The following is a 24875-nucleotide window of genomic DNA, read 5'->3' on the forward strand; positions in this document are numbered from 1 at the left end:
ACTAAACCAACCGCGCCTCTCCGCGCAGCCTGGCGCAAGCCTCTTCCGCCCGCACGAGCCCCGCTGCCCCTACGGCTTGCTACCCGGAACCGTAGCGCCGTAAGTCTCGCAGGCCCCCAGGAGCGCAGCCAATCCGCTTTCCCTGAGCAGCGCGAGAGCACGCCGGCTGCCTTCTCCGTGGCTCCCCTAGGTCCTAGCGCTATACGTCGAATAGTTTTTATTTTGGGGTGTTTTCCCCCCCCCATCCCCGTTCTTGCTGTTCGTGGTTAATACGCGTCTCTCTCTCTCTCATACACGCGCGCAGGTGATGCGTTGTGTGTTTTAGGCTCCTGCGAGCACGAAACAAGAGAGGTTAGTAGTAGGAATGTTATGTGTTTCTGCAACGAGAGCAACCAGCCTCTTCGTGATAGTTGCAGCCATGCTTCTTACCCTGCTCCCCTTCTAACATTATGCAAGCTTCGAAGGTTATACAGTAACTTTTTAATTATACAACAGTAATACTGTAATTAAAGATGCACTGCAGCGATTATTGCAGATCACTGTGGGTTGCCTTTCATCTAGATATATACTGTTTTATGCGCTCATAACATGGGCAAACGATTTGGGAGAGCTCCAAATTCATTAGGTTGCGTTTTCCGTGACATTCCAGTAAATACAACACGGTTCTCTTGGGATGGAAGCGCCTGATGTTTTCAGGCTTCCTAAATGATTGGCTTTGGAGTACACAGTGGCTTAAAAGCTCTCTCTTCATGCTTGGTCTGGCTGCTCTAGGACCCCAGAAAGAGGGATGCTGCAGGGACCCTGCTGCAGAAATAGTAGCCACCGACCACCACGACCCTCCCCATGTGCACACTACACCACCTTAAAGACTGGAATTTATTATAGCATAAGCTTTTGGGGGGACACACTCCACTGCATCAGACACATAAAAGTCATGATCAGATGCATCATCAGCCATCCCATCAGGCTATAGGAGAGGAAAGAGATGGGACTGCTGTGCTGAAAAAGCATCTCTGTTATGTTCCTTCCTCAAAGGTCACAGCAGTCGTTCCATCCAGTTATAGGAGAAGGAGAGAGAAATGGGACTTCTCTCCATCAGTGCTGTACTGCTAAAAGACCAGAGGCTTTCATAACTCCTTGAAATCTTTCCACTGGTCATGCCAATAATTAAAGTGCCAAGAAACTGCATGTTCTTGTTACCAATAACTGCAGGCCAAACCCTACACCAAAGGATAAATGGACATAAATCTGATATCAGGAATTGCAAGACAGAGAAACCAGTAGGTGAACACTTCAGTCACCCAGGACATTCTATACAAGATCTCAAAGTAGCTGTCTTACTACAAAGGAATTTCAAAAATAGACTGGAAAGAGAAGTTGCTGAATTGCAACTAATTACCAAACTTAAAACCATGGAGAAACCTGGTCTGAACAAAGACATTGGATTCTTTTCTCACTATACATGACAAAGCTATCTTTAGCCATCTCACCCCTTGCCTTTTCCTGTAAGACCAATTGCAGTCGTTAACAGTCGTCAACAGGTTTTCCACACCTATCAGCCAATCACCCATTCCCACCACCCTTCTGAGTAATACCCATCCCCACTCTCTCACTATATATAAGGGTCTGGTGACTTCTATTTCAGTGTATCTGAAGAAGTGTGCATGCACACGAAAGCTCATACCAAGAACAAACTTAGCTGGTCTCTAAGGTGCTACTGGAAGGAATTCCCCCCCCCCCGACTATGGCAGAACAACACGGCTACCTACCTGTAACACGTTACCAATGTTCATGTTACCAATAACTGCAGTCAATGTGTTCCCACCGCTAGTTTTTGAAACTGCATTCACATGTTGTTAGCCATAAACCATATCAATCCTGTAGTTTCTTCACAAATGCTGGTGTTTGATGCATTTCTCACCTCAAACCAGCTTTAATCCAACTAGAAATCTGGATGCGGAGTAAGTGGGAATGTGAACGTATGTGCCAGCTGTTGTGCATGCGCAGTTCTAGGGTGGGTGTTTACAGCGGTGGAAAACCAAAAAAGTCATGTACATGGAATAAATACATCCCGATCCTCTCTGATGTAAACAACACAGCACAAATGCAGCTTGAAATGGCAGCAGGGGTAAATGATCTAATCATAGAATCTAGAGTTGGAAGGGGCCCCAAGGGTCACCTAGTCCAACCCCCTGCAATGCAGGAATCTCAGCTAAAGCATCCATGACAAATGGCCATCCAACCTCTCTTTAAAAATCTCCAAGGAAGAAGACTCCACCACCTCTCATGAGACTCTTTACCACTGCTCAGTGGCGTAGCTAGCCTCTGCGCTACTGGGGGCGGCGGCAGCGCAGAGGCACCCCCCCTGGGGGAGGGGCACGACGCGTGCGTCGTGACATCATCATGACGTCACGGTACACGTGTATGCAGAAAGGGGGAATTTCCCCCTTTCCGAGGCTTTTTTTCAGAGAGGGGTGGTGGTCAGCTAGGAGGGGGTGACAAGCGTGACACCCCCTCCTCGCTGGTCGGGGCCCCCCCCCGCCGAAAAAAAGCGGCGGAAAGGGCAAAAAGCAGAGCAAGCGCTTGAATGCGCCTGTTCTGCTTCCTTTCCTCGCCCCCCAGCGTTTTTTTTCGGCGGGGGGTGGTCAGCTAGGAGGGGGTGACAAGCGTGACACCCCCTCCTCGCTGGTCGGGCCCCTCCCGCCGAAAAAAGCGGCAGAAAGAGCAAAAAGAAGCAGAGCAAGCGCTTGAATGCGTGCCTGTTCTGCTTCCTTTCCTCGCCCCCCCAGCGGTTTTTTTGGGCGGGGTGGTGGTCAGCTAGGAGGGGGTGACAAGCGTGACACCCCCTCCTCGCTGGTCGGCCCCCCCCCGCTGAAAAAAAGCGGCGGAAAGGGCAAAAAGAAGCAGAGCAAGCGCTTGAATGTGCGCCTGTTCTGCTTCCTTTCCCCGCCCCCCAGCGGTTTTTTCGGCGGGGGGTGGTGGCCAGCGAGGAGGGGGTGACAAGTTTGACACCCCCCTCGCTGGTTGGCACCCCCGCCGAAAAATAGTCGCTGGGAGGGGGAAAAGGCGACATGCCCCCTATTCGGGTCCGCCCGGCGGGGCGGGGTGTAAGGGGCCGGCCAAAGTGTCACCCCCCCTCCCCTTGACCTAGGGGCGGCCCGCCCCCCCTTGTGACGCCCCTGCCACTGCTGAACAGCTCCGTCAGAAAGTTTTTCCGAATGTTTAGTCAGAATCTTGCAACTTGAAGCCATTGGTTCAATCCTACCCTCCAGAGCAGGAGAAAACAAGCTTGCTCCCTCATCCATGTGACATACCGGTACCTTAAGATATATGAAGATGGCTATCATATCCATATCCTATCAGTTTCCTCTTTTCCAGGCTAAACATACCCAGCTCCTTCAATCACTCCTCATAAGGGTTAGTTTCCAGACCCTTGATCATCTTGGTTGCCCTTCTCTGCACATGTTCCAGCTTGTCAATATCCTTCTTAAATTGTGGTGCCCAGAATTGGACACAGTATTCCAAGTGTGGTCTGACTAAGGCAGAATAGAATGGTACTATTACTTCCCTTGATCTAGACACTACATGCAGCCTAGAACAGCATTAGCTTTTTTTTGCTGCTGCATCTTGCTCTGTTTGAAGCAACAAATATTAAAATACTCCAATATTGCTTTTCCCCTCCTCTCCCTAATCCCCTTTCCTTTTGTGCTGTGTGTTTCATTGAAAATTTACAGCATTTAAATACCACTCTTTGGTCAAAAGTCTCCCTGAGAGCCTTACAAAAATCAATTCTAAGATGGTCCCTGCCCTCAGGTTCACATTCTAGAGAGACATGAAGAGGGGAGAAGCGAAAGGCAAGCTTAAGCACAAATTGTGCTCCTTATGAAACAGTTATTATTGTGGCTATCTAGAAGAGGAAGAGCTCCTGATTGTTGGACTGCTCATGCATCTCTCCATAACATGGCCTGATGCAGTTTAATGCCACTGTGTAAGATGGTAGTACATCAAAATGTTGGTAATGTATTTTGCACTTGTCTCCCATCTGATGGGGCTCCAGGGCTCCTTGTATAAATAAAAGCTTTTCTACCTCATATTAGAACTCGGCACCATCTAATGAAGCTGAATAGTGGAAGATTCGGGGCAAATAAAAATGTACGTTTTCACACAGTGCATCTTTCAACATGTATCCAACTGACAAATAAGCATTTACTCAGGGACTCTCCAAGGTCTTAAAAAATTTGAAATTGGCAGTGCCCAGTATTGCATCTGAGGTATTCCCCATTGTGTGAAGTGTTGAGGCAGTACATATGAAGGCATGGTGGTGTGTATGTGAACCTAATTAGAAGAACTGATGCTCAATGGTTGAGCCAAACAGGTGCAATGAGCAAGCTTAGCTGGTGTCCCCAACAGTCCAGAGTATACCTCTATACTGTAACTTTCTCTTACGTGCCATTCATTCTTTCGAAATTAGCGCAGGGAGAATGCTGCATTTGAGGTCGCTTACAGTGCGCCAAAAACCTGCCCTCCATCGCAGTTGTTCCTCCATAAGAAAAATAAAATGTCCAACACGGCCTATCCGCTGCGTGCAACATACAGTTATTACACAGATGGTGCTATTCACAGCGGCACATGACTCCATTCAACCCGGTTCCTTGGGACCACGTGACGGCAACCAGCTGCACGCGCTGCTTAACGCCTGTGTGGGCGGGGTCAGCTCCTCGGCCGCTGGCCTCCTTTTGCCTAGCAGGGGCCTCCTGGAAAGCGCGTCTATGACAACTGCCTGCTTCCGTTCACCGGACTACGGAAGACAGAGGTGTTTATTCCATGCTCGGCTGCTTTCTCCCCAGAACCCGTCTCGCTTCCTTTATATATTATTTTATATATATATATAAGTTTCCACGCCAGCACCCGACGTCGCAGTCACTCCGGCGTTTCTGCGGGACAGCCGTACATCCCGGAGGGCCCCTGCACGCGGGCAGGAAGGAGCGGAGAGCGCAGGAAGCCCCGCCTTCTTTCTTTTCGGCCTCGGACGCCATCTTACAGGTACACGGCGGAGCTCGGCTGCTCCTCTTCCACTCCTGAGGGGCCGCTTGTAGCGGGTCCGTGAGGGGCTTTGGGGCGAAATGGGCCGGTGGCGGGGAGGGGGGGCGCTTGGAAGTGGGGAGGGCGAGGGAGCGAGAGCCGTTTCGCGGAGGGCGGCCTGGCCTTTGGGAGGAGGGGGGAGGCCGGCTAGGTGGGAGAGGCTGGTGGCGGCGGCGGGACCCGGGAGCGGCGCTAGTGGGGTGCGCTGGCCTAGGAGGAAACGGAAGCAACGGGCGCGATCTAAGCGCACGTGGAGGTTCGCGATGGAGGCCGCCTTCTTCTGCTTTCTCCTCGTTTTCTCAGTGAACTGAGCGCATGCCTTGCATGCAGAAGGCCCCAGGTTCCCGTCCCTGGCTTCTCCAGTTAAGGCAGGGCCTCTGGTGGCAGGGCTGGGAAGCACCCACGCCTCAAAAGGACTAGGTGCCACTAAGGGGCAATAGTCTCTCCTGGGAACGTTTCTTATCATTCTTTACGGAGATCCCCCCCATTCCCCCATTAAACCCTTTATCGCATGCTCTTGAGGGTCAGTGGCTTTTCCAGAGGCTTGGGCAGGGAGATCTTTTGTACCGCCTCAATTACTGGTCCTTTTTATACTGGAGGTAGCAGAGTGGCTTAACTGTGCATGTGCAAATGAACTTGGAAGTGTTTTGGAGGATATCGTGTGTATGCACACGAAAGCAAAAGTGGGTGTAGATACATGGGTGTAAAATGCATGTACAGTAGTATATGGATTTCAAGATGTTGCACAGGTAATTATTCTGACAAGATATTCAGGCTCAAATTAGACATGATGCTAAACGTGTTCAATGCTAGACAGGGCTTTTCTGCAGTATTGTAGTGTGAGAGGTATATAATCCCTCCCCACTGACAATCTTGACATACACCTCCTCCCCTCGTTGCTATTTGCTTTGGGGGGAAAGCTAGCATTGTGCATGTTTTATTTTTATTTTCTGTTAATTTTTGATCCAATTTTATTTTCTCTTTCAGTGATCCGTCAAGATGACCAACACCAAGGGGAAGAGGAGGGGGACACGTTACATGTTCTCAAGACCCTTTCGCAAACATGGTAGGGAATATTTGTTCAGCTAGTTTTGTTGGTCAGTGGGTTTGTTGCCTCTAGTTGATCCAGGAATAAGGGTTATTTCAGTAAACAGATGTGACCACCAAGGTCAGGTGAACCTTCACACCCCATAGTCCATATGCTATCAGTATCAGCTGAGACTTATGCATCTTTAATTTTAAAAAATGTATTTCCATATACACTGCTAGAAATCACTAGATGCAGGCTAGAAAGCTCAGAAAGCAGCACTAATAGAGGGGCTTTGGGAAGAGCAATTGCTTCTATGTGTAGCTTTACTTATATAGCCTGAATGTTGCAAGTCAATTTTAATACATTTCATAGAGTTGTAAAGTTGGAAGAGATCCCAAGGGTCAACTAGTCCAACCTCTGCTTAAAATCCTCCAAGGAAGGAGAGTCCACCACCTTCCCAAGGGAGTCCCATTCCATTGTCAAGCAGCCCTTACTGTCAGAAAGTTCATTCTAAAGTTTAGTTTGAATCTCCTTTCTTGTGACTTGAATCCATTGCTTCAGTTTACTTTCAGAGCAAGAGAAAACATGCTTGCTCCAACCCTCATGTGACAGCCCATTAGTTATTTGAAGATGCCTATAATATACTCTCTCAACCACCTGCTTCTCAAGCTAAACATACAAAACTAACTTGAGTAAAAATATAATTATCATTACATTTTTTCATAGGTGTGGTCCCTCTCGCTACCTACATGCGCATCTATAAGAAGGGTGATATTGTTGACATAAAGGTATTTTTAAATTTAAAAATGCTGCTCTAATGCTAAATCTAATACTGTAGTTCTCTCATTGTCCTTTTAAAACAAAATTCAAATTAAATGCAATCTAACAGAATAAAAAATATTGTTTTGCTTGCCCTGCCTAGAGTATTGAATGCTGGGATTTGAATCATGCTCGAATTTGCATTTCATCTTACAATATAACTTGGAAAATACACAGAGGAGTATTAATTTGCCAGAAGGTTGCCCTCTTCAGTATATCACACTATTGCTGATACAGAACTTCACTTGAAATTTTTATTCCATAACACTCTGGAGCTTGATGATGATTGTCTCATATGATTGCTTTTGTAATAGCAAAGTGAGCAAATCATTTCACCGGCACTGAAAGCAAACCAGAGATGTCCAGTTCTTCAGATTTAATTTTATTTGATTGAATATTTTAAGATAGCATTAATGTGTAAGGATAATTGTGGCAACCATGCGTGTATTGGCAAAACCATTCATCTGTCTGGATATGGCTGCTGCATGATCTGATTTCCTGCAACAGGATAAGTGAGCAGCTGGAAGACCCAGTACTTTACTCTAGAATTTTATTTCAAATGGTAAGCATTGCTTGATACACAATGCTACTCCATTTGCAGAGTAGACCAATTGAAATCTAGCCCATTGATTGCAATAGGACTATTCTGAGTATGACTTGCTAGATATTACCAACTGTATAATCGAAAACAGTAGCTTACTTGATAGTTTAATTATAAGACAGATGCTTAGTCTAGTTAAAGCTTGGGAACCTGACATTGGAGGGCTTTGGGACAAATATATATTTTTAAACATGTTCTTTCTGATATCTGATATTGGAAGCTTTTTGGGAAATGTTGCTAATGTTATGATTGCAACTGCTTTAGTTCAATATATCTTTGGCATTTTTTTGTAAGATAAGCTATGGTAATATTTTCTGTTTGTCTTTTATTAACAGGGCATGGGCACAATTCAGAAAGGCATGCCCCACAAATGTTACCATGGCAAGACAGGAAGGGTATACAACATTACCCAGCATGCTGTGGGCATTATTGTGAACAAGAAAGTTAAGTAAGTGCTACTAAAATGGTTTGGAGCATTAGTTGCATTCATGGGTTCCTTTTTCCCCATTCACTTTGCCAGTTAGACATTTGTTGTCTCCATTGGCCATTCAGTTGGGGCAGAGACAATATCCTTTTAAAACCCAACCAGTTAATACTTAATTGGATTGGATCCTGTCAGAGGAAACATATTGAAAAGTTCTTCAAAACCTGAAAGCTTACATGTTCCTACAGCAGTCAGAGTTGCCTGTGCTCTGAAACCAGCATGGTAACCATGTGTACTGACTTGGGCTCCTACTTGTTTTAAAAAAAAATCCCGCAGCAAAAGCTGCTAAATCTAACAGTGTTGGTGTTCTGTGTCTAGGGGCAAGATTCTGGCCAAGAGAATTAATGTGCGAATTGAGCATATTAAGCACTCAAAGAGCAGAGACAGCTTCTTGCAGCGTGTGAAAGAAAATGAAAGAAAGAAAATAGAAGGAAAGGAAAAGGGAACTTGGTTTGAACTAAAACGCCAGGTAATGTATTGAGATGTGAACAAAGTATATGTACTCTGCAAAGAAAGTTGGGCGGGGTTTTTTTTTTTACGGTAGTGGAGAGGAAGAGCCTAAGTGACTTGAACATTCTATGTGACTAAGATGTCAAGAAGTAATTAAGTTTCTGACAAGAGAAGAATGTCAGGTAATTCCATTAACACATTTTTTCAGATTTGAAGGAAGTTTAGTCATAAACACTAGTGGGGGGTTTTCTGCATAATCCAAGTATGTTTCAGATGCATTTAGCCCTGGTATTATTTTTATAAAGTTTTTTTCAGTGCTAGTAGGTAATCTTTGTGCATATTATGGCAGGGCGGGGCAGAAAGCTGCAGTTTGCTTGCTTTAAAAAATTGCTACTATGTGACTCATCCTATTCTCAAGTGATACAGCAAACTTGTTAGGGGAAAATATATTTAACAAATTATAAAATGATTCATGCATAGAATTATCAGTTGCCATATTGTGAGATGAGGTGCCATGCTTTCTCAAGTGCAAAGTATTGTAGTTTTTTGTTGTTCTAGGGACATAGCGCTGCAGTAAAAACAAGGAAAGCCCAACAGATGGCACCTGGACTAAACAATGCTATTGTAACTTGGATTTATGTTTGAATTTCTTTTTCTGCCTTCTAGCCTGCTCCTCCAAGAGAAGCCCACTTTGTGAGAAACAATGGCAAGGAGCCAGAGCTGCTGGAACCAATTCCATATGAGTTTATGGCATAGTGTATGTGAACAAAATAAAATACCATGTTGAGGACCTAAGTTTGTGTTGGTGTGGTCAAATTATTCTTCACTAGCATTGTGCTCTTTAAAAAGACAATAACTGGCATGAATGGAGTGTTGAGTTAAATTATAGGCAGAAATGATCACTTTAAAGATAGCCATTTTTTTCTCACCCCTGAGGGCTGTCCAATCCCCAATGCACTATAAATTGGCCCAGAATTCTTAATTGTGGGTATGCTGTTAATTTAATTCCAGCTAAGTGAGCTGGATGTTTAAAAATGCATAAATAATACTTATTAGTTAGAGCTGATTAGCATAGTCTCTCAAAGCATTGGTTTGGGTTATAAAATTTAGTAACTTGAGCAGAGTTCTAGGTGTGCCAATCTGGTAGGGATGTGAGATATATATATATATATATATATATTAGTGATTTTGTGTAGATATATGATTATTATATGATTTTGTGTGTGCGGAGCATGCATGAGCCCGACCTGTTCTGCCCCCTTTCTGCCCTCTTCTGGGTCCAAAAGGACCCATACATCGGTGGTTACACATCAGTTAAATGCACACAAAATGGTTGTTGCTTCTGTGTGCGTGTGTCTACACACAACTTACCATTTGGCTAATGAAATCAACCTATTCTCTTGCACTAATGAGATGAAGCAGAAACCAAGTGTTTTTTTCAGTCTATAAAGGGTACATGCAGATGGAGTACAGCTTTTGATCAGTAAGGGTTATTTATCTCTCTTATCTATGCCAAGCTATATCTTTATAAACTTGGGTCAACAAAATCCATTTTGGAAAAGTTTAGCACATTCCAACCGCCCATTCTGTGGCTGTGGGGGGAAATTGCACGTAATCACCTGTGTGAATTGAGAGTTTGACACGTTGCAGACACTAAAAAATAACACCCTTTGTTCTTATAAATTAAGTGCTGTTCATTACATTGATTGCACTTTCCTCTTGTCCTTGATGGCTTAGTACAATTATGCTTTCTGTAGCTACAGGAGTGATGTTCCAAAAATACACCAACGTAGCCCAGTTTAATCACTTGGTATTCAACTACAATTGGGCTGAAGTTGCTGAATTGAGTAGACTCAAAAAGGAATCCAGTCTCCATTGAAGTTTTTTGTCCTTTATTGTGTCAGGATAAGAGATGACAGCATCCCTTATTTCCCTTCCTCTACCCCCTTTCCACTACATTTGCCTCTTGCCCGCACCAACACTAGCGGATCCACTTAGTGTGAGATTATAAACCCATGTCAATCTTTTAAATATGAGTAATTCAGCATTTTAGCCTTGTCACCCTGCTGCTTGACTTCCTTCTACAGAAAACACATCTGGGGGGATCAGTGAGAAAAGAGTGACCTGGGAGATAAAATATGGGATGAATGGGCTGGTAAGTCAACAGAAAACACTGGTTCTGGTAAAACATCCTAGAAATTGCATGTTTTTTTTCATGGGTTCTACAGCACGAGTACTGTGATGTCAGACATCAGATCTCTACTGACAACACAGATCTGGTGCCTTCCAAAAAGAACTGCAGCATGCATGCTTAGGGGTCCTTGTAATTTTTACCAAGGATTCCCTTAAAACCACCATCAGATCATAGGTTAAGGCTGAAGGTCTAGCTCAGTGACAGGGTATCTGATTACAGGTACATGCTGGATGTCCCAGATTCAATTTTTGTCATGTCCAGGTAGGGCTGGGAGATTCCTACCTGAAACTGAGCTAGATGGACCAATGGTCTGACTATAAGGCAGCTTCCTATGTGTTATTTTCTGTCATTCTACATAACAAGCATAATATCCATGCCTCAGAACAAGTTGTGCCAGAAAGCACCATGTCTTTACATGACTACATTCTACCAACAGATTTTGGAGCAGCACGTATTTTTCAATCTTCTAAAGATGTCACCTTTGTACTATTTAAGTCTTGATCTCTGTGTCTTTGTTTCTTTCTCTGGCTCGTCCCCCTATGTTCTCTTCATTAGCATCCTTTTTTCAAGTATTTCTATTTCTTAATCTTCTGCGGTCCTTCCCCTTGTTTGCTGCTATTCCATCTTCTGTCTCATCCAGTCTTAGCTCTGTATCCTCACCCCTACATCTGTCATTCAACTTATACCTAGCCAGCTCATTCTTCATGGGTCAAAACACACTGAAAGAGTCAAAACCACTTCAGACCATGTGTATGTTTCAAGAGTGCCATACAAATGTGTGCTTTTACAGAGAGCTGCAGAAAGCAAAAGATGGGAGTCAGAAATAGGTTACGTTATTAAAAGCAGCTTTTGTCTGGAAAGAAACCTATCAAGGTTTTTCTCTTTTTTTCAATCAAATAAAAAATGTAGGTGGGCAAAACAAGCTTCCTTTTTAGCTGTGTGGTTTCTTTGTTGAAATCAACTGAATAGAAAAAGTGACTGTACTATTCTATGGGAGAAACACTGATGAGAGTGTGATTCAGTCTGGTGCAGAGCTACCCACTACAAAAGGTTACGAGTAACACATGCTTCACTGTCTCAGTTGTGGGATCTCCATTTTTCACATGTGAAAAAGGTTAAAGGACATGCAAGCAAATCCCCTTTGTTCCAAGCTCAGATGAGGCAGTAAAGGTAAAGTGACCCCTGACCATTAGGCCCAGTCGTGTCTGACTCTGGGGTTGCGGTGCTCATCTCGTGTTACTGGCCGAGGGAGCCGGCGTACAGCTTCCGGGTCATGTGGCCAGCATGACTAAGCCGCTTCTGGTGAACCAGAGCAGCGCATGGAAACGCCGTTTACCTTCCCGCCGGAGCGGTCCCTATTTATCTACTTGCACTTTGACGTGCTTTCGAACTGCTAGGTTAGCAGGAGCTGAGACCGAGCAACAGGAGCTCACCCCATTGCGGGGATTCGAACCGCCGACCTTCTGATCAGCAAGCCCTAGGCTCTGTGGCTTAACCCACAGAGCCACTCGCGTCCCAGTTGCTGGAGGCTAGAGTGCTGCTATGGCTGGGTCCTGCTTGCAAGTTTTCCACAGGCTTCCAGGTGGCCACTGTGAGAACAGGATGCTGGACTGGACTAGGGCAAATGGCCTGATCCAGGAAGTTCTTCCTATGTCCTTGTCTCATAATACTGGAACTCAGGGCAATGAGTGAAGGCAGACAAAAGAAAGTAACTTAAAACTATAATCATCATTGTTAATCATTCTTAATTTGTATGCTGTCTATTTTACAGTACCCAAGGCGGTTTACAAGCTGAAGAAACAAGGAATGTACACCTTTTAACAATCTAATGCAATCAAAAATGTTATAATAAAACATAACTTTAAGCAACCTACATAAAAAAATGTAACAACCATTAGAATAATATTCTAATATTATTATAGAATAATAATACCAGCATATAAAAATTAAACAGAAATTCACTCTTAACCATTATAATAAATAATTTCTAAACTACAATCAATAAAACAAAGGCAAGCCACAGTGCATAAAATAATACAATACAAATAGAGAAGCAGAGACTAGAGGGTGGAGCAAGGCAGGTGGAAGGAGGCCTTGCCTGATGGAGTCTTTCCCCTCACAGTTCTTCCTTCAGGAACAGCTCCCTTCCCTTATGACAGGCATGTCCAACAGTTGGATCGTGATCTACCGGTAGATCACTGGTAGATCATTGGCTCCCCCCAAAGAAGCTGAACAACTGTGGCTCCCCTAAAAAAAAGAAAATTCAACGTTTTACCTCCTCCCTGAAAAAACTCAACAACTTTGACCTGAACCCCCTCAAAAAGGGGATGGATCACTGCCAGTTTTTAACTGTGAGTAGATCGCAGTCTCTTGGGAGTTGGCCACCCCTGCCTTATGAGGACTCCTAGGGCCAGAGGCTGGGGCAAGGCAGGTGGAAGAAGGCCTTGCCTGATGAAGTCTCTCCCCTCACCAGTGTGGTGCAGTGGTTAAGAGCGGTAGACTCGTAATCTGGTGAACCGGGTTCGCGTCTCCGCTCCTCCACATGCAGCTGCTAGGTGACCTTGGGCTAGTCACACTTCTCTAAAGTCTCTCAGCCCCACTCACTTCAAAGAGCGTTTGTTGTGGGGGAGGAAGGGAAAAGAGAATGTTAGCCGCTTTGAGACTCTTTCAGGTAGTGATAAAGCGGGATATCAAATCCAAACTCCTCCTCCTCTTCTTCTTCTTCTTCTTCTTCTTCTTCTTCTTCTTCTTCTTCTTCTTCTTCTTCTCCTTCTCCTTCTCCTTCTCCTTCTCCTTCTCCTGCAGCAGCAGCAGTCCAATGTATTTCTATGCAGGCAGACTTGACTTTTTTGCTGGGTGCAAGAGAGACACCAGCCTCTTGAGTTGCCTGCATGGAGTTCCTGTTCACCCACAGCTTCCAGAGTAGTGCATGAATATACGGCTGCTTTAAACCATATGCTGATAATTGGGTTATTCTGATATTTTTTTAAAAAAACATTTCCATACTCACCATTCAACTGAAAATGTCCAGGGAGCAGTTTACAACCATTGGAAAACTGTTTGTTAGCTATGTATTTGGACGCTTCTTAGGATATCCACCATTGAAAAGACAGAGCAAGTTAAACAATCACGAACTGACAAAATGTGAAATGACTGTGATTCTACAAGCAGGGAGCCACAACCCTTTTGCCATTTGCTTTACTAGTCCCTTCAAGTAGCAACTTGTCTTTTCTCTCTGAGAAGAGTTAATACAGGCACAAGAGGATGCTGGCTGTACGCAAAGAAAGATAACACAAACACACACATCTGTTTTCAAGCCTGCACCTATGATCTATATTTGCACAGCTCAAGAGGATGCAGGAGAGGGGATGGGTGGTAATTTCGAATCTGTTGTCAGCGGATTTTTCGAGGAAATGACAATAAGCAATGTTCCAGCTTTTGTGTGTAGACTTGAATCAATAAATCCTGCACTCAGGTGTTGCCGCTTGAAGAAAGAAGACGAGGAGAAAAACAGCCTCTCAATTCAGATTTGTTACCTTTCCCCATGCAAGTGCAATAAACAAGTTTATATGGGCAGCATAAAGAAAAGCAGACTTCTCTGCTCTCGTATGGGGCATGGCTCCTGGTTGCCCCTTTGCTGGTCAACCTCCTATTGCTTGGGAAAGTGTCGCACCTCAGTAGCAGAGCATTTATTGTGCATGAAGAAGGCCTCATATTCAATCTCTGGCATCCCCAGGTAGGGCTGAGAGAGGATCCTGCCTGAAACCCTGGGGAACAGCTGCCAGTCAGTGTGGGCGATACTGAGGCAGAGGGGCCAACGCATCTGGTTCAGTATAAGGCAACTTCCTGTGTCCCTAATGGAAATGCATTTTTTTTGCGTCAGCAGATTGCAGAGCTCTAATGCAAGGTGTTGCAGCCCTTTCCACACTCCTGGATACTTCAGTCCATAGTGTGGTAAGCACAGGTAGATTCAAAAGTCAGCCTGGTTGGGCATCTGCTAGAGGCCTACACTCCAACAGACCTACTTACAAGAATCCCCAGAATTCCCCTGCTGCAGTGAGGTGGGAAACTGCCGGGGGGGGGGGAGGGCTACAGAAGGTGTCTTGCCCAAGAGTATTCCAAGAATATCTCCTGTTTGGATTACTGCAATGCGCTCTACATGGGGCTGCCTTTGAAGGTGGCTCAGAAACTACAACTAACCCGGAATGCGGTTGCCAGATTGGTGACTTGGAACGGCCACCAGAACCACATAACACCAGTCCTGAAATGCCTACATTGGCTCCCAGTACGTTTCCAAGCACAATTCAAAGTGTTGGTGTTGACTTTTAAAATCCTAAAATGGCTTCGGCCCCATATACCTGAAGGATACATGTCCATCCCCATCATACAGCCCAGAGACACTGAGGTCCAGCTCTGAGGGCCTTCTGGCAGTTCCCTCACTGCCAAAAGTGAAGTTACAGGGAACCAGGCAGAGGGCCTTCTCAGGAGTGGCGCCCACCCTGTGGAACGCCCTCCCATCAGATGTCAAGGAAATGAACAACTATCTGACTTTTAGAAGACACCTCTGGAAGGCAGCTCTGGATAAGGAAGTTTTTAATGTTTGATGTCTTGTTGTGTTTTAATTTGTTGGAAGCTAACCAGAGTTGTGGGAGCAACTGAATCAGATGGGCAGTATAACAATAATAAATTATTGCTGGGGAAGTCCCTAACTCAGTGAGGTTCTGGGACCCATCAGCTGCCCTCAACTGGTTTAGCCAGCCAGTCAAAAGCTGTTCCTGGGATATGGCTGCTGTCACATGCTGACAGCTTCTAGGAACCACAGGCAAGGGAAGGAGGGGGGGTGAGAAAGACTGTCTGGCTCAATGCTAGGCAGGAGCACTCCATACTGCAACATTCTCTTGCAGGTTCCCTTTCCGAATCATCCAAGTACACAACCTTTTGCCGCATTTCGGGAACTGCTCTGAACATGCCCTGTATCTGTGGTCTGCTAGCAGTGTGTTCACACCCATGAAATTGAATTCACACTGGAAGGGAACAATTCAGAGTGCCAGCTAATAAACCATCTCAGAACGCACCTCTATTAGCTGTGATGTTCCATGTGGATCCACATAATGATGCCTCTCATCTCTCTTATATGTGAGGGTGTTTCTTTTTCTTACAGATTTCAGCCAAACAGCTATGAAGCGCATCCCTCTAGAGGACTAAAACGGGAACGAATTTCTTTTAGTGTGTCAGTAGTTTTATTTTATTTTTACACAGGGGAGAAAAATATATTCAACAATTTTAAAAAGTAGATTAGTACTGCAGCGTAATATTTTTGCAATGTAGGTTTATTGCACTTACAAAAGCAATATCGTACTCTTTTCTTTTTCTTTTTTTTACTCATTTCACAACATGACTGAGAAATTCTAATTTTAATGGCATTGTTTATGAGCAAACCGGCGAGGCACATGAGACACAACAAACACGCATCACACTGTTACCAGAGATAAAAATCTGGAAGAGGAGAATAACAAAAGCTTGGCCCGGAGGCTGGTATAGTTTAAACTCTTCTCAGTGAAATCACACAAATCTAGCTAGATATGCCAGGGGAGCCAACATTGAGATATCCAGAAGTATTTCAACTAGAGTTCCTATCAACCCCAACAAGAGGCAATCAATGTGGTGCTCTCTCGTGTTTCCCAGTATTTCCAGCTGTTTTCAGACTACAATTCCCATCATCACTGACCACTGGTCTTGCTTGCTAGGAATGATGGGAGTTGTAGTCCAAAAACAGCTAGAGACCCAAGTTTGGGAAACACTGGCTTTGATCATAATTGACCATGTGGATTGGGTCGTTTTTAGCTTGTGTAGCCTACCCCATGGTCCTCTCACCTACCACTGCCCCCACTCAGGTCCTGAGTTTGAGCCTCATGTTGGGCATAATATTCCTGCGTTGCAGGGGGTTGTACTAGATGACAAGAGTCCTTTCCAACTCTAAAGTGCTTGGGGTAGGGTCTGGAAGTAAGCCGAGGGAAGGGGGCTGTGGGCTGGTTCTCCCAGCTCCCTATCCCTGTCGCCTCCCTCTCCCCATAGCTGTTCTCACTCAGTAACACTCAGTGAAGCAGCTTTGTTTTTTGCAGTTAGGAAAAGTACATATAGCATCTCCGCTTAAAGGTGAAAGGCTGCCACCTCGCATCTTTGGAAGCGGTGCTTTGAAATCCCTCAGGTCCTGAACTGCAGGCCCACACAATACACTTAAAGCGCATTCAACGCACATTCCAAGCACAAGACTCTTCCACCCCAAAGAATTCTGGGAACTGTAACTTGCTAAGGATGTTGTTGGGAACTGTAGCTCTGTAGCAGACAGTCCTATCCTATGCCACATCGGATGCATGCCTACTGTGGTAGCCACGGGAACATTTCCTCCCCAATAAAATGTTTTAGTAACTTTTTAGCATGATTCCACAGAACTCCTCCTGTCCTTACAGACCAGTCATTTCGCCCCACCCGTTTTGTCATGCAGTTGTCACATAGGCTCTGTAGAAATATATCTTTAAACAACTGTGCATACCCATCTGATATCCCTGAATTGTTTCGGAGTGTATCTGCGCTGCATCATTGAAAGTATGCCTCTGAATAGCAGTGGCTGGGTATCGCAAGTGGGGAAGAGCACTATCGCACTCAAGCCCTGCTGGCCGATATGAAAGCAGGGTGTTGCACTGAATGATCCTTCAGTCTGATCCAGAAGAGCTCTTCTTCTGCAGTTATGTGCTCATGGCTGCTTTGTGCCAGAAAACTGCTCTCGCGCGTGGTCTGCAGCTATTCTTCTGAGAGGAAAGTTTCACTGGCAAAAAAACCCCCAGAATTGCTGCGATTTTAATTTTCACACAGAAGAAGCTCACATAAGCAGTCTTCTGTTGCCAGACGCCCTGATTGAATCATGGTTTCCAGATATGAGTAAAAAGATGCTTAAAGGACAAAAACATGACGTGTGTTTGTGACAGGCACACTTCATACATGTTGCAAGTAACATTGCTTCCCCATGACAGCTGTACACAGAGGGGCAGCCTGGTCCTGTGCACAGTTACTTAGGGTGTGTTCACATGGCTCCCTTAGAGTGCAGTGAAATTGTTTTTCCGGCATGTTTCATGGCTCCTTCCCTCCCTAGCTGTTTATGTCAGCACAGCTTCATTCATTTCTGTTTGCATTCACCCCAGTGGGCACTGGTGACATGGTTGGCATCCATCTGACAATGGAAGAGTTCCTTCATGGGTGGAGAGACACAAACCACTGGCGAGTTACAGCACATTGCTGTGGCTGTAGAGACTGATACAGGAAAGACATATTTTGTTGCAGCTGGAGCAAAGGAAGGCGTCCAGTTGTGCCGATGCAGATGTACCATGGCATTCTTCTCTTCACCTTTTGCACATGGCTTGAGACGAATTAAGGAGCAGCTTAAGGACTCTGATAGGTGTGAAGCCAGTTTGAGAAGCACCATATTTTAATATAGTAGTGACCAGCATCTTGCTTTACAGAGGGCAGTCCTATATTTGAAGGGCCGTCCAGTCTGGTTAAAAGATGAAGGACCCTCAGATTAGACAACAGAGGCCATCAATATGTCAGCACCAACCTGGACTAAAACTTAGCAGGTGTACAGCTCACCTGACCGCAGTGAAATTGCAGTGTGAAATGTATTGTATTTCTTGTTAAACTGCAGCCATGATTTCTAAATTCTATTTACATCAGCTAACGCAAATGTTGCACAAACCTGTGTCATCTTTCATCCTCCTTTTTTTTAGAGATGCATTTCCTTTACCTGTTGTTGTTGTTGTTGTCGTTGTTGGCTTTGCCTTACTGGGTCACCCTCTGCCTTTTGGCAGTCTGTGCGTGCCATAGGAGCAGACTCCTAGAGACCAAGGTCCCCTCCAATAAAATACTGGAAACCCCACCTCCCCATATTTTATTCACGTAGGTCGTAGTCACTCCCGGTGCGTGCGGAGCGGGGGGCTCCCATTCATTCACGCCCATCCAAGCCGCAAGCCAGGATCGAGCCGCGGCTGTCCAATAAAGCGCACCCCTACACAAAGCTCCCTCTTTCCGCTGCCGCCGCACAACCTCAGAGCACCATTGGAACCGCGTGCATTTCCCACGGTCTGCGCTGGGCGGCGCTCGGCGCGGTGCGCGCACAGCTCCCGGCCCTCCTCCGCACGCAGCGCCGGCCCTTCCCCGGCCCATAGATGGAGGCGAAGGGGCGGAGACAGCTCCCGCCCGCCCGCCGCCCTGCGCGCTTTAAAGGCTCGGCGGCTGCGATCCGGAGCAGAAGCTGGAACCGAGAACCTGGCTCGCTGTCCTTTCTCTCCTCCTCTCCAGCTGCCCTCTGGAAAGGTCGCCTCGACGCCGCTAGCTGCGCCCCTCCGGATTCGCCTTCGCCTCGCCGGGCGCGGGAGGAAGGGGAGCCTATCCCCATGCGGCTGTCGATCATGTCTCACAACTACCTTTTAGCTCCGATCCAGGAGTGCCCCTCCGACTACCTGGTCAAAGACGTGAAGCTGGCTGTGCTGGGAACGGGGAGCGTGGGGAAAAGCGGTAAGCGCCAAGGTCACCGCTGCGCCGTGTCCGCTGCAAAGCGGGATGGAACCGATCGAAACGGGACGGGGGGTGGGTGGCGGCGGCACGTGTTTTGAATGCAAAAGGTCCCGTTTGCCCAACCCTTGTAATCATGGAATTGTAGAGGTGGAAGGGACCCCAAGAGTCATCGAGTCCAACCCCCTGCAATGCAGGAATCTCAGCTAAAGCATCCAACCTCTGCTTAACCACCTACAAGGAAGGAGAGGGAGTCACTCGATTCCTGGTCAGTGTGGCCACTCTTGAGCTAGATGCATCCTTGGTTTGACGTGCCTATAAGGCAGCTGCCAGATGCTGGTGGACTAACTCAGCCCCCCCCCCCCGCAACCCGATGCCCTCCAGATTTTGTGAGCTACAGCCCCCTTCATCCATGACCATTAGCCGTGCTGATGGGAGTTGCAGTTCACAACATCTGCATTGGCTGCCCTTTGTTCAGACAGTAGTAAGCAGCAGGGGCGTAGCTAGCTGATCCGGCACCCGGAGCGGCGGAGATGGGGCAAGCCGCCCATGGGGGCAGGGCGAGCAGCCAGGGGTGTGGCGTGGCGAGCTGCCCACGGAGTTCACCTGGTGGGCGCAAGCCCCATGCTGCCGTTTCGGGCAGCGCAGGCCTCAAGCTGCCGCATCACTCCCAGGAGAGACACATAGCTCCAGCGTGCTGCAGGCCAGGCCCTGCGGTAAGTGCCGCCCCCCCGGTGGTGTGCCATTTTGTCACCCCCTCAGGGATGACACCCGGGGCGGACCGCATCCCCACCCCCCTTCCTACGCCCCTGGTAAGCGGGAAGGATAATTTTCCTGGTTTGTTGCAAGGCAGCCACCTCTTGTTCCCAAAGCCATCCACGTTTCAGCCCTCTTGTCTCCCAGAATGAATGAGTGAATGAATGAATGACTTCTGGGGGGGAATGCTCTCCTAAAGCCACGGAGGCATATGTACGTGCAGATCTTCTCCTGACACAAAGAAGCTGCGAACATATTCAGAGAAGAGAGTTGCTTTCGAAGCAGACTCTACACGCCTGTTGCGTTACAGGCTGGAGGTGCCTCTGCTGGCAAGCAACCATCGTAGCTAAGGAGACCACACTCATTTTACTGAATGCTTTGTGTGGCTGTGTTTGCTTGTAGCAGAACATCATCACAGCCCCCCCCCTTTTTTGTGCAAATGCTATTTTTATCAAAGGGATGTGTGTCGTTCGATGCGTCTTCCTTTGTCACCGCTAGTAACCCAACAACTCTCGTTTCTTTTCAGCTATGATTGTACGGTACCTAACCAGGAGGTTCATTGGAGACTATGAACCCAACACAGGTGAGCTTCTTTCTTTCATAGAATCTCTCTGTGAATCTGGGCCTGGTGCTTGTGGGGATCATGCACATATAGCCTTGAATGGTTCCATTCCAGGGAAGTCTGGGAAATGGATCTGAGTATGCTTCCCATAACACCATGCAGCCCTTCTCCTGTGCTTCTGTGCTTGACCAAAAGGGAGGAGAGGACAGGGGAGAAGCAGTGTTGTGTGTTTTTTTAATATAACCTTATAATTTTGCAGACCCTAGGTCTAGTGTGGTTAGACTGAGTGTAAGACTAGAACTGGAGAGATCCAGGTTCTGATTTCAACTCTGCCATGAAGCTTCCTGGATGACCTTAGGAAAATCACTATTTGTCAGCCTAGCCTCCCTCGCAGGGTTGTTGTGAGGATAAAAAGGGGGAGGGGAATGAAGCACCTTGAGCTCATTGGAGGGCTAGAGATATAATAAATGAACACTAACAAATGAATAGAATGACACCCTCCCTCCGAAGAGCCCAGGAAAGTGTATGTGAGTTTTTTTAATCTTCACAGCATCATAAAATGGTAAATTAGGCTGAGAAAATGTGAATGACTCTTAGTCACCCAGTGAGTTGCCTAGCTAAGCCTCCCCAATTCTCTGACCACCCCGGTTCCTTTTATTTACATTGCACCCCCATGGAGAAAGGATGTGTTTAACATCAGTTCCCCTGCTTCTTTATAATATACCTCCTACCTCCAAATAAAGTGCAACAGTTTTTAAATGAGCTTCCATTTTTCTTTCTCCAGGCAATCTCTATTCAAGGCTCGTTCACGTTGAAGGTGACCAGATTTTCTTGCAAATCCAAGACACCCCAGGATGTATTGAGGTACGGAAACAATCATAAATATGTCCGTTCTGTCAGCCTTTTGAGGTTTTATTCATTCCATCCGTAGATATGAATGTTGCTGAGAAAATTCCCATTGGTAGGAGTAGGCTGCTATCTTTCACGTTCATTGATGCAACCTGCACATTAATGCAAATGACGTTCTACGACTGAAGTCCAATGGTTAAAGGGTTGGAGGAAACAAATGGAAAAGATTTGTTGCATAGAATGTGGAATTGCATGGCAATTGTCTGTAACCACAACCAGCAAGTAACTTGTAGGCATTTCAGAAGACCCACTGTGTTTTCAAGAGGGCTTATTTCAAGCAAGCATTTTTCAGCAGTTGTAAGAGTATCTTCTTTGCACGCAGAAGGTCCCAGGTTCAATTGCCGGCATCTCCAGGTACTGCTGCCAGTCAGTGTAGACAGTACTAAGCTAGATTCACCAATAGTCTATGACTGCATAAGGCAGCTTCCTATTATTGCAGTCTTAGAAATAATGCTCTCGTAGGCTGTTTAGAAAGTGGTGTGACTTTTGCTACGTTTCATGCAGAAACTAAAAGTCATTTGAAGCTCTTTGTTTCTGCATTATTCAGTAGAGTTGCTCACCTTGCTGGTTGGGGGTCAAAAGCCACCACGGATGAAGACCTACACATTGCCTTTGGCAATCCCTTCTAGATTCAGATGCAAAAGCATCAGTGGTCATGCTGGTTCTGATGCGCCTCTAAAGCTGTTGCACACAGCCATTCCACACTTGAGAAGCACACATGGCGCAGTTATAATGCGCCAGTGTCACGCACCCTTTGTGAACTGGCTATTGGATAAGATAGCCTCCCCCAACCTGGTGCCCTCCAGACACTTTGGACTACAATTCCCATCAGCCTTGACTGTTGACCACGCTGGCTGAGGCCGATGGTATTTGTAGTCCAAAACATCTGGCGGGCCTCAAGTTGGGAACAGCTGTGCCAGCAGCAGATTTCAAGCTGGATTTTCTCCTTCCAAAGCAACCAGCCCGCCTTGAAGCAAACCTGTTCTTATTTGGAAAGGCATTTGATATAGTTGCTGTTGAAAAGCTTCCCGCTTGTATCTCATTTATTTAAGTCTATGTGCTCTTTTTTCTTTCCAGGTGCAAGAAGATGTTGCACAGATGTTGGATTTGCTCTCCAGGTGCCTGAAGTGGGCGGACGGTGTTGTCTTAGTCTATTCCATTACAGACCACCGTAGTTACCAGTCCATCCGCCCCCTTTATCAACACATCCGGAAGATCCGTCCAGACTCTAAAATCCCTGTTGTCATTGTAGGCAACAAAGGCGACTTGGCTCACTCCAGGCAGGTCGCGGCCAGCGATGGCCTGCAGCTGGCCAATGAACTAGGCAGTGTGTTTCTAGAAATCTCCACCAGTGATAGCTGCCAAGGTGTATGTGATGTATTTCAGTATCTTTGTAAAGAAGTGAGTAAGTTGCACAGCTGTGGTAGCGGAGACAAGAGGCGGTCGTCCCTCATTTCTCGACCCAAATCACCTAACATGCAAGACCTCAAGCGACGTTTCAAACAGGCTTTATCGTACAAAGTCAAGTGAGCACCAACCTTGACGTCGGCCCCTGCTGAACAGACTGTTTTTATAAAGCATACATTTATAAGAATAATTTATTTTTGTACTGATGCTGTTTGTTCGTGCATTTGTAAGTATGCAGCTTCCTTGCATTACTTTTGTATTAATTGACTCTGCAACCCCACAACTGAGTGCTGGATTGCAACAGAATGAAACTGTGAAAGAGATGGTGCCAATATGCCTATCCCTCTGTTTGATAGTGACCTGCTCTTTAAACTTAGGGCAAGCAAAGTTGAAAGTATTTGGATTTCACGTTTGTCAAACTTCGTTAGTCTGAACTTGGCTTAAATGAGAGTATTTCCATTTTACCAGATGGTGGCTAGGGTTGCTCATCTCTCTTTGAGCCTATTCAAATACACATTTAAACGCCCCCCCTTAAAAAAAACAAAAAACTTACAGGCTGGTGTTTCATTCTGTATGTAACCACAGGGAAATAATTACAACTGATTTTGTAAAATGCGAGGATCTGAGTTATACAATTGCAAAATAAAACTATTTAAATAAAATAATTAAATTCACTTTTTTATGTGTGGACCCCTCCCCTTAATTTTCCAGAAACCCTTGTTATATTAGCATATTGAAATCAAGCTGGATATAGGCCAGGCTCCATAGAACTATGTAACTAATTCCACTAGCCAAATGAAGGTACTTTAAATTCTTGAACAGCAGTCTCTAATACCGTCTAGGTATTAGAATCTAGGGGAGCAGGTGGCACTGTGGTCTAAACCACTGGGCTTGCTGATCAGAAGGTTGGCGGTTCGATTCCGCGCGGCGGGGTGACCTCCCCTTGGCTCTGTCCCAGCTCCTGCCAACCTAGCAGTTCGAAAACACGCCAGTACAAGTAGATAAATAGGTACCGCTGCGGTGGGAAAGTAAACAGCGTTTCCATGCGCTCTGGTTTCTGTCATAGTGTCCGTTGCACTAGAAGCAGTTTAGCCATGCTGGTCACATGACCCAGAAAGCTGTCTGTGGACAAACGCCAGCTCCCTCAGCCTGAAAGCGAGATGAGCGCCACAACCCCATACAGTGGTACCTCGGGTTACAGGCGCTTCAGGTTAGAGACGCTTCAGGTTACAGACCCGGAAATAGTACCTCGAGTTAAGAACTTTGCTTCAGGGTGAGAACAGAAATTGCATGGTGTTGGCGCGGCGGCAGCAGGAGGCCCCATTAGTTAAAGTGGTACCTCAGGTTAAGAACAGTTTCAGGGTAAGAACCGACCTCCAGAACGAATTAAGTTCTTAACCCGAGGTACCACTGTAGTTGCCTTTGACTGGACTTAACCGTCCAGGGGTCCTTTACCTTTACCTTACCTAATACTGTGTGGTAAACTGCTTTTGAAAAGTCCTTTCCACACTGGTTCGCAAGATGACTGAAAGCGCCTGCTGTTCAAAGGGGAACACGTGGCAGAAATCCAACTGGGCATGCCAAAAGCAACTCTCCAGATGCCAGGCTTAAGCTACTATCCCTGGGCATACCTGCTTAAAACTAAGCCCAGTGGGACTTCAAAGTAAACATGCACAGTGAGTCACTGACCTATGATGCACATTGTAAGTAGGTACTCATCTATGTGTCCTTCAGAGTTTGCAGCTCAGTCTTGACTCCTTTTTGTATACCTGATTCATACTATTGCTGATGCTGGAGTACTCTCTCAGTAATTGAGATTTACCCGATTTCTGTTTGTGGATTGTGCAAAATCACAGCAATTCATCAGCAACATCTTGTTCGGAATATTTCTAATGACACCATCATCCACGGAATTATCCATCCTTTATATCATAGGCCCTAACTATATTGGGATTGCAGACTCTAGGAGCATTTGGGATTGTAAATCCCATTAAACTCATAGGAATTCTGAGGAGT

At 46.0% G+C, this 24875-nt stretch overlaps 2 protein-coding genes and 2 non-coding genes across 5 annotated transcripts; all 4 read left to right on the top strand.

Annotated features, from left to right (window-relative positions):
* The first annotated feature begins 4964 nt into the window (after positions 1 to 4964).
* RPL21 (ribosomal protein L21) lies at positions 4965 to 9261 on the top strand. Of its 2 annotated transcripts, none has more exons than XM_033146402.1 (6): positions 4965 to 5043; positions 6070 to 6148; positions 6839 to 6900; positions 7868 to 7980; positions 8335 to 8485; positions 9133 to 9261. In XM_033146402.1, exons 2-6 carry the CDS (start codon positions 6082 to 6084, stop codon positions 9220 to 9222), a joined length of 483 nt encoding a protein of 160 aa, XP_033002293.1. In that variant the 5' UTR covers positions 4965 to 5043; positions 6070 to 6081; the 3' UTR covers positions 9223 to 9261. The 2 variants fall into 2 exon arrangements, with proteins under 2 accessions (XP_033002293.1, XP_033002294.1); XM_033146403.1 differs by lacking the exon at positions 4965 to 5043 and adding an exon at positions 5044 to 5099.
* LOC117046168 lies at positions 7205 to 7281 on the top strand. Its single transcript, XR_004426532.1, has one exon. It is a non-coding gene; the product is annotated as a small nucleolar RNA SNORD102 (small nucleolar RNA).
* Positions 8031 to 8162, top strand: LOC117046180. The gene has a single exon (XR_004426543.1). It is a non-coding gene; the product is annotated as a small nucleolar RNA SNORA27 (small nucleolar RNA).
* A 9730-nt stretch (positions 9262 to 18991) lies between the features above and the next one.
* On the top strand, positions 18992 to 23536 carry RASL11A (RAS like family 11 member A). Its single transcript, XM_033146405.1, has 4 exons — positions 18992 to 19228; positions 20508 to 20564; positions 21328 to 21407; positions 22530 to 23536. Exons 1-4 carry the CDS (start codon positions 19108 to 19110, stop codon positions 22980 to 22982), a joined length of 711 nt encoding a protein of 236 aa, XP_033002296.1. The 5' UTR covers positions 18992 to 19107; the 3' UTR covers positions 22983 to 23536.
* The last annotated feature ends 1339 nt before the right edge of the window (positions 23537 to 24875 follow it).

This window comes from Lacerta agilis, chromosome 4, assembly GCF_009819535.1.
Source record: "Lacerta agilis isolate rLacAgi1 chromosome 4, rLacAgi1.pri, whole genome shotgun sequence".
NCBI lineage: Eukaryota > Metazoa > Chordata > Lepidosauria > Squamata > Lacertidae > Lacerta > Lacerta agilis.

Bases quoted from the DNA above. Each gene is read 5' to 3' on its own strand.
- RPL21 (XM_033146402.1), top strand. From the start codon at position 6,082: ATGACCAACACCAAGGGGAAGAGGAGGGGGACACGTTACATGTTCTCA. The intron at 6,149-6,838 runs GTAGGGAATATT...ATTTTTTCATAG, and splicing joins AAGACCCTTTCGCAAACATG to GTGTGGTCCCTCTCGCTACC. The intron at 6,901-7,867 runs GTATTTTTAAAT...TTTTATTAACAG, and splicing joins GTGATATTGTTGACATAAAG to GGCATGGGCACAATTCAGAA.
- RASL11A (XM_033146405.1), top strand. From the start codon at position 19,108: ATGCGGCTGTCGATCATGTCTCACAACTACCTTTTAGCTCCGATCCAG. The intron at 20,565-21,327 runs GTGAGCTTCTTT...TTCTTTCTCCAG, and splicing joins AGACTATGAACCCAACACAG to GCAATCTCTATTCAAGGCTC. The intron at 21,408-22,529 runs GTACGGAAACAA...TTTTCTTTCCAG, and splicing joins ACACCCCAGGATGTATTGAG to GTGCAAGAAGATGTTGCACA.